The 8363-nt window shown below is 43.7% G+C and overlaps 1 protein-coding gene across 8 annotated transcripts; it reads right to left on the reverse strand.

Annotated features, from left to right (window-relative positions):
- Positions 1–1521: 1521 nt before the first annotated feature.
- Positions 1522–5685, reverse strand: LOC124691664 (peptide chain release factor PrfB2, chloroplastic-like). Of its 8 annotated transcripts, none has more exons than XM_047224939.1 (4): positions 4389–4616; positions 4134–4216; positions 3689–3807; positions 1522–1844 (listed from the first exon to the last, which is right to left on the reverse strand). In XM_047224939.1, the coding sequence occupies exons 1-4, from the start codon at positions 4433–4435 to the stop codon at positions 1587–1589; spliced, it is 507 nt and encodes a 168-aa protein (XP_047080895.1). In that variant the 5' UTR covers positions 4436–4616; the 3' UTR covers positions 1522–1586. The 8 variants fall into 8 exon arrangements, 2 of the variants coding, with proteins under 2 accessions (XP_047080895.1, XP_047080896.1); XR_006999063.1 differs by lacking the exons at positions 1522–1844; positions 3689–3807 and adding exons at positions 4629–5124; positions 5205–5260; positions 5347–5674 and having other exon boundaries at positions 4139–4490; XR_006999062.1 differs by lacking the exons at positions 1522–1844; positions 3689–3807 and adding exons at positions 4629–5124; positions 5205–5275; positions 5347–5674 and having other exon boundaries at positions 4139–4490.
- Positions 5686–8363: the final 2678 nt, after the last annotated feature.

The following is an 8363-nucleotide window of genomic DNA, read 5'->3' on the forward strand; positions in this document are numbered from 1 at the left end:
AATTTCTAGCTATCTAGTGTTCTTTTCTGTAATTCTTATTTCAATATAATCAGTGGTTTCCTCGCAAAAGAAAAAGAGGAAAGAAGAGACTATTAGATGTCAAATTGAAGGAATATTTGACTGCATGTGGGAACTACTAGATATTCCTGTTTTTATCATGTGAGGATCATGAAATGTTCCAGCTACTTGTTATTTAGTTAGAATCATGCAATGTTTCCAGGAAACTAAACCTGGCATCTTTTGTTAGCTGCCAATATATAAGAGTACTCTTTAAATTGCCCATATTCTTGCAATTGTTTCCTGCCATTGCTTCTTGCAATTTCTTCTGTCATCTTATTTTTGTAATCAACATGCGCTTGTCATACTCTTCCATTTGTTTCTTACAATTATCATACAACGAAAATACCCAAAGTGCTGCCAAAATTCATATAAAATGCTGACTTTATTCGCAGATTGCACACATTACATTGCCAGAACTAAACCTGGATAACAATCTAACATTACATTGCTAGAGCTACGTTGACATGAATCTTGCTACTAAACCTGGATGCCAATCTCACATTTGTTGTGCACTCTCAATTTCTTTCCCTAATTACATCCACTAGCAGTGGATGGGTGTGGCGGCACGCCGCGCCAATGTGTTATATGAATTTTAAAAACTTTTGAATTAATTGTGGTTTTTTTGGTGGTCAAACAATATGCTCTAAGATAGTTGGCAACAATATCTCATAGTGCATATACTGGAATTCTCTGTATTTGAAGTTGATATTAAGTTTTGAGTAAATAAACGGTGGGCTTCTGCTATATCTGGATAATGCAGTTAATATTTTTGCACATGTGAAGTTGCACGTGCTTCAATTTTTTAAAACGCAGTCATTTTGTCGTCTTGTTTTTGTATGATAACTAAATACTCAGCTAGTAGTTTTGTTTGCTTGAATGTGAACCTGTACAGATTTTCATTTAGCTGTGGGCTAATATTCATGTATGTTTCAAAAATGAAGTTGCAAGCGTCTCTTAACGAATTGAGTGTCTAGCAAAAAAACTTTTATTTGCTTGCATGCGAGTCTTTTTAAATTGTAATTGTTGTGCGGATGGAGGTGTGTGAAAAAAAAGTAGGCAAGTATCCATTACTTGAAGTAAACTGAGGCAAGTGTCCATTTAAGAGCTGCAACTCCTTATCTATCCACTCCCTGGTGTAAATTGACTCCTTATCTATCCACTCCCTGGTGTAAATTGCTACCAGTGTATGCAACAAAATGAAAGGTTGGTGCTGATCAAAGCGAAGTAGGAAAACTCTACTTTTTATAGTTTCAAGCGTATAAAAATATGTACATATTTCTGAAGATACATGCACATGCTAATAGAGTTGCAAAATAAATGTCAGGTTCATCTAGGAAAACAACTGCGGAGGAACTTCTCAAGAGCAAACAAAAGCTCGGGTAAAACATAATGCTCAACGTGACAAATTATATGATTTATTTATAGGCATCAAAAGTAACTATGAGCATAGAAGGGATCAAATTGGGCTTAAAAAGATCAATTTTATTGTGCCATCACTTTGTTAGTTCTAATGAGCTGAACAATTCTTAAAAGAAGAATATGAGCTGAACACAACACACAACATTATGAAGTTCTGGACATAGACTCAATTGACACGGTACAAATGGATTGGCCATTTCTTTTGTAGCACATAAAGAATTCAAGAATACTGAACATGAAGAGCTATTCTCTGCTGAAGAGAGATGAGATACGCATGCCCCATGTTGCTTGCTCAATTTGCAGAGTCGCTGCATCAGAGAACCTTCTAAGCAGTTTGTGTGAAACAGCTCCATGACATAGCTCGCCTGTCATAAGAAACAAACAAACCAAATTATCTTATGAGTATATCCATCTAAAATGAACTTCAGGAAAGGCATCATGAAAATTCATACAACAATAAAAAAAAGTCCACCTAGACTACTTGCTTTTCTTCCTGGCAGAGAACTTGCATACAAAAAATACTAACAATATGTTACTGACAATACGTAACCTATGCTTAGCATGTCTCTGAAAATATATTATTACCTATGGTTAGCACGGAAACGGAGCACCGCAATGGAATTTATGCATGCTTCGGTGTCCAAGGAAATACTGATCAAAACCAACACACCAACACACATGGATTATTTTCCAAGGAATTTAAGCATATTCAACAGGTGTATGCAGTTTTCGCCCACGCATGGTTGGGTCTAGGAAAATAAGCATATCCTCGAACGTGTGTTTTAGAAAAAAAATTCTACTGCCTTTGGTTCTAGTGGAACCTTGATTTTTAATGTAAACTACTTCCTTTAGGAATATATTTCGGTACACATATTTCCTACTTCTCTGAACAAAATAAATAACATAGCCATGTATTAAGGATTTGGGTTCGCTATTCTTCTACAGGTGAGGATTTGGATCACCAGATTCAAGTTAATTTACATGGTAAATAAATAAGATTGATCAAATATTTTGCTTGACAGGTCTTCTCAATGCCAACATAGTACCCAACAGTAAACTTGCTAACCTTTGTTACAGAACCAAGGAAAAAATATTAGCCAAAGTTCTAAGGAGCCAAATAAAATTTCGATATAGAATCAAATTGAGTACAATGGGGGGAATGACTTGAGTTTAGCAAACATCAGGCGCCAAAAAATTCAGAGAAAATAAAGAAGTCTTGCACCTCTTTCAGATAGTATGTATCTACAGAAGAATGTCTGGTGGCCGCAATTCTATTTTTGGGCTTGGCAAACATGAGGTCCCTATCTTGTCGCTGAACTATCTCCATATCTGAAGGGAATTAGAGGAGATTTACCTGCTGTAAGATATTGCATTTTGTCCGTGAGAGGAAAGAGTGAGGGTTAGAGGAGAGAAGGGGGGCTGAAGTAAATTGTGTGCTTTGACCTATAGTGAGAAACCACCGCGAAATGAATTATTGGCAAGTGTGTATGTTTTGAATAGCCGAAGGAGGAAGTATTGTGCTGGTGATGAAGAAAATAAATAAATCAAATATGCCTTGAACTCTATGAGAAAACATGAACCCACAACATGGAAGTAAGAATACTTTAGAGAAGACAATAAATGTTGATTTAAAGTATTAAGTTGGAGGTATTATATATCTAGATTGGAGTAAATGTGTTCAAACGACGTAGAAGGATCACAATCTAGCCTAGGCGAATTTTCTAAGGAGATAAATTCAGAGATGGTGTATGTTTGGCAAGTGTCATCTAAGAGACTAAGAATCAACTTCCCTCATCCTTTTGGAAATAGTGAACAACAGATTCTACTGATCTTACATATGTGTGACAATTACTCTTATATTGAGGATAATTTTTGGAGGCGTAGGTAGAAAATTGGCAGGGATCTTGCAACGGAATCCATATATTGCGTCTCAGAAATCAAACTGATTATATTTCACCATATTACAATCTAAATAGCTTTATATATGTATGAATAGATAGCCATTGTTAGAGAAAGTTGGCTGCACCATTTTATATGATGGATATGTTATTGAAAGAGCCAAAATTTTGGCCTTTGCAGAGAGAGAGAGAGAGAGAGAGAGAGAGAGAATGATTCAAACAAAAAACCTTGCTACAATACTGAAAACGAAGAAGCGGAAATAACAACAGAAAGAAGGAAAAGAACCTATTTAAAAGGTGTGGATGCGTACAGGCTTCTGGTTGAAGTGTAATCCCCATATTCCTGATTCAGTCTGGTAAATACAGGGCAAGTTGCATCTCCAATCCTCGCAAGACCTTTGTAGGCGTAATCCGGGTTGACGTGCTTCGCGCTGCGCTAGGAGATTGGTTGTGTTAGTTTTAACTTTGCTGAATAAACTATTAGAGTAAGAAGTATGACACATCTTACTTTCAGGTAAACAGTAAGCTGGTCTAAGCAAATGCAATTGATTTTAAAAAAATAAACAAAGAAATTAAGAATATTCAACATATGTCAGATTTGTTACTTTTTCTACGGTATGCACTGAGCAATGTAAGGTGCAATATTTTTTTTGGGGACTCTAATGATCTGTTTTGCTCAAGCTCATTTTCTGAAGCATATGTAATAGACTCGATATAAATTTGAAGTTACTCATCCAGAGGCAGAGCATCATCACCTTCCGTAATGCAAAGGTTGCAGGATTATCCTATCTAGGATGGAGAAAATCAATAGATCATGGTCCAACTTCTTATCAGAAAATCTGGGACATTCAAAAAATTTAACAACAGAAAAGTACCTTAATAATAGAGGAGGAAAACAAACTTCCAATCATACAGGCTTCCAAGTTCTTCATTACCTTTCTCCGGCTATTGCACAATAGTTATATAGTGAGCTCTTCACTTAAATTTCTTAAGATAATGCCACAAATATACCTCAGTGAAGCAAGGGTAAGGGTCACGATCTCCTGAAAACAATGCATTCAGTTCCTTCTCCTTTATATCTCTTCTCATATCGGCTAATGCTTTCATGTATTCCTGCACAGGGCAGTTAACCAGCGGATAAAACAAGGAGCTAATTTGCTGCACGAAGTGTTTCAGTAAAGGTCAGTGTAATTGAATTTGGAGCTATGTCATATGTAATTATGAAAATGAGCAATGGATATAAATATTCACCATCTCGAGTTCATTATCACCCTCTCCATGTGCATGCCTCAACGTGTCAATGTGCTCCTTCAATTCCTGCTCGAATTGGTTCACTGACTTAATCTTACCCATGATCTCACCTTACTCACGACTAACCTTCCTGGCGAAAACTGAATCCTCCCAGAGGTCTGGTCTCTCCAATACCACATCCAATTGCTTTGATCTCTTCCAGTAACCATCTCCACTGCAGAATAAAAATAAAGTCCAAGAAAACCATAGATGAAAGGAACCTGTCCTCTAAATTCTCTGAATTCTTACAGGTTATCAACACATATAGTCTCTACTAACATGGACCTTCAACACAAAGAAGGATAAACACAGGTAAGAAGAAGAAAAAATAGTCAAGAACCATGGTAAGAATGAACTTGCCTAGCATCATCTCCGCTTTACTATTCCAACACAGAAATAGGTGTTCGACGCAGATCGAGTCGCCACAAGCCCGCGCAGCCTCAACTCTGGAGCGGCTCTAATTCAACAGCGGCAACGACGAATCATTGTTAAATTAGTGCAAAGACGAATAAAACATCAGCTTGAGATGTGTTTTACCTTGAAAATCCACGCTATTTTCTGTATCCTAAACATCTTCCTCAATATTTAATTTCCTGGCGGATGAGTACCTTTATATTGAAGGGAGTGAAAACCAAAAGCGACTGAAGTAAACAAAATTGGATTGTTACAGAGGGCGTACTTGCCACAACAAAGCTTTTAAGTGGTGATTGGGAAGAACAAGGATTGCATCTCTCTTTCATGGATACCGGCTAATTAGGGCACAGTGAGCACAGAGAGAAATGAGCGGCCAGCAACTTGCTCCATGGCGCCACAGCACGGACTGACGGCAGCCCTCTACCTGATCTTTCCACCACTAGGCGATGCTCCCGACGCCTGCTGCGCGGCCACCGATGTTTCTTCTCTCGGCGGCGGCTCCAAGAGCTCGCCGGTGGCGTGGCGGAATGTACGGCATCCTGGCGGATCCCTCCCCATTACCCACCTCCTCGAGCTGGACGAAGATGTCCTGGTGGAGCCTCCCCCGACGGGCCTCGTCGCGCTAGGAGGCGTGTCCTCCTCATACGCCGCCCAGGGCGTGGCTAGGTCTTCGTTGGCGTGCGCGTAGGGGCGTGGCCGAGCTCCACGGTGGTGCGGAAACGGGAGAGGAGGAGGTGACAGCACTGGACGTGGCCATGGGGAGGGAAGAGGGCGGCGGCCCTGGGGCAAAGATCCGCTGGCGGCCATGGGGAGGACCTCGGGCCGGAGGAGATAATGGGAAGAGAGGATTACGGGGAGGAAATCGAGGGAGCGGTAGGGGCTAGTGGGGCAAAACCAATTGCCTTCTGGTCAAAGCGGTTTACTAAAAATGCTACGTCCACCTCGACGGAAAATAAGCACATCACACACCAAAGCAAAGGGGCAACCAAAAATCTAAAAGGTCACCAGAACTGCACACAACAAAATCACCACACGAATCAAGTAAAAAAGAGCAGACGTGTCCAACCAGGGTTAATCTGAAAAGAAATCCAAAATTAGAAGAAATAAGATGTTTGTTACCATTTAATATAGTAGTTATTTGGGTATTCTTCAGTTGTAGCTCCTCTCTCAGAGCATGAATAGCAGTACCATTTCGTCTTAGTCCAGTTTGATCTTCAAGTTCCCCCTGCAGCCTCCACACACGAAGCAGTACCATTAGCGCACGTAATAAGCAGTAAATCGACCAAAAATGAAGCATTATTCAGAGAAGGCAGAGCACATACGAACTGGGTTGCGAGCACTCCATGAAATTCACCTAGATGCCTTCTTCCCGCATCCGCAGAGCTTCGTGCGTCGCTGCGCCACGGTCGCCGCGCCGCTGCCGCCCCGTCGCCGTCGAGCGCTACCTCCGCTGCTGTACCGGATGAGCACGACATCCCTGTTGCCGCTCAGCACTGCCGCCGCCGCCGGCTAGCTCACCTCCCCCGCTCAGTCTTGTATCTGAGTCTCTGCCACGAATTTTCCATTCTCCATCGATTTGCGTTGCGTATTTTGTAGATCGGTGATCGTATTGATTTTGGTCTCCAAGTTTCGGTACTATCGATGTATTTTACTCATACCATGACGGTGATAGAGGACACATTTGCAATCCAAAAAATTTCAAATAATTACAGGAGATTTGCGAGTTTTGTATTTAGTTGGAAGAAAGGCCAAAGGCCGTTAGAGAGAGCACCACCTTCCCCAGCGACCACAGACGGCCAGGGGAGAAAAAAGACCCAATTGATCTCCACGAGCATGGATGAACTTGCATGTTTCACGGATCATCCATACGGTGGCGGTGTTAGAGCATGTCTAATAGGTCCCTTACTTTTCTACCCGGAAAACGCGAGTATTTCGTCATATATAAAAAAATGCTCCTAGATAGATCGTTCCGTCTAGCAGACCCCATATTTCACCCCGTAAATTCGTAAATTTAAAACCCCGGGAAACTTGTTCATATTCATAGTTTATAGATAGTCGATCATACATACGGATCAACATATATACATACTGAACTGCGCGATCCTAAATGGATCGCGACTTCTAGTCGAAGAGGTCGACAATGTATGCGTCCGCCTCCCGCGCTTGCGCCTCCTTCACGGCGGTGATGGCCGCCGCCTTCTCTTCTTCCTCCGCCCTCTTCTTGTCGGCGTCGTCCTTGAGGGACGCTGCTATCTCCTACAAGAAGAGGGGGTCTTCCTCCTCCTCCTCTTCCTCCTCGCCGGCGAGCGGAGCTCCTCCGCTGTTGGTGCTCCCGATGCGCGCGTCCCATGCCGCCTTCGCCCGACGGTTCCGCTCCCACTCGGCGCGCCACGTGTCGAAGTCGGGGCCGCTCATCGGCTTGAGCGGCGGATCCGCCTTGTACTAGAGCCCGCCCGGCGCGAACTCACGGAGCTTCGGCAGGACGTACAGGGCGCCGGCGTACCTACACGCCGCACGGCGGCTCCCGGCGGCGGATCGCTTGCATTGGAGACGCTACGCCTCCTCGACGGTGTCCGGCGAGCGGGATCGCTTCGATCCGCTCGCCGGCGACGCGGTACTGCTTAGGCGTGCATACATGCCGACCGGCGGTTGAAATGCGGAGCTAGGCTGCGCGGGATTTCTCGCCGGAGCTAACTAGGGAGGCGGCGGCGCACGGTGGAGCTAGGGTTGCGAGTGAGGGGCTAACCCCTCACTCGCACCTTCGCCCGGTATAAGTAGGGGGCGGCGGTAGTGCGGATTTCCTGGGCCCCGTATTCCGCCGAAACGGGCCAGCCCGAATACGGGGCCTGCTATATGGCCCAAACCGCGCCTGCCCCGTACCCGTCGGAATTTTACGGGGCGGGCGGGTTTTAAGGGGCCTGTTAGACATGCTCTTATCATGGTTGCTCCAGCTTCCAAGAAGGTGCTTCTGGACTGTCCTCAACACTTCTGCGTCAGCTTGCACGCCTTCTGCCAGTACCCAAGGAGACAAGGTACACGACGACCAGAATCCAGTGTACGTAAGTATTGGAAGCGCCTATTCACGTAGATTTCAGCCACTGTGAAAAACTGTCAAGGTGCCGACGGCTGTTGGGGCCGGCCGTCGGCATAGGGCTTCAACAGGGCAGACCGCAAAGCAAGCCGCGGTACGTTTAGGTAGGGTACCTGTGCCAACGGCCATCGTTGGCACATAAAAGGCTATTGGCACAGGCCCGGTCTAGCCGCTGGTACAGAAACACCGTT

This window comes from Lolium rigidum, chromosome 2 (genome assembly GCF_022539505.1).
Source record: "Lolium rigidum isolate FL_2022 chromosome 2, APGP_CSIRO_Lrig_0.1, whole genome shotgun sequence".
In the NCBI taxonomy this organism is placed as follows: domain Eukaryota; kingdom Viridiplantae; phylum Streptophyta; class Magnoliopsida; order Poales; family Poaceae; genus Lolium; species Lolium rigidum.

Bases quoted from the DNA above. Each gene is read 5' to 3' on its own strand.
- LOC124691664 (XM_047224939.1), bottom strand. From the start codon at position 4,435: ATGCATTGTTTTCAGGAGATCGTGACCCTTACCCTTGCTTCACTGAG. The intron at 4,217-4,388 runs GTATATTTGTGG...TGAATGTCCCAG, and splicing joins CTTACCCTTGCTTCACTGAG to ATTTTCTGATAAGAAGTTGG. The intron at 3,808-4,133 runs GGTGATGATGCT...TCCTAGCGCAGC, and splicing joins GCAACCTTTGCATTACGGAA to GCGAAGCACGTCAACCCGGA.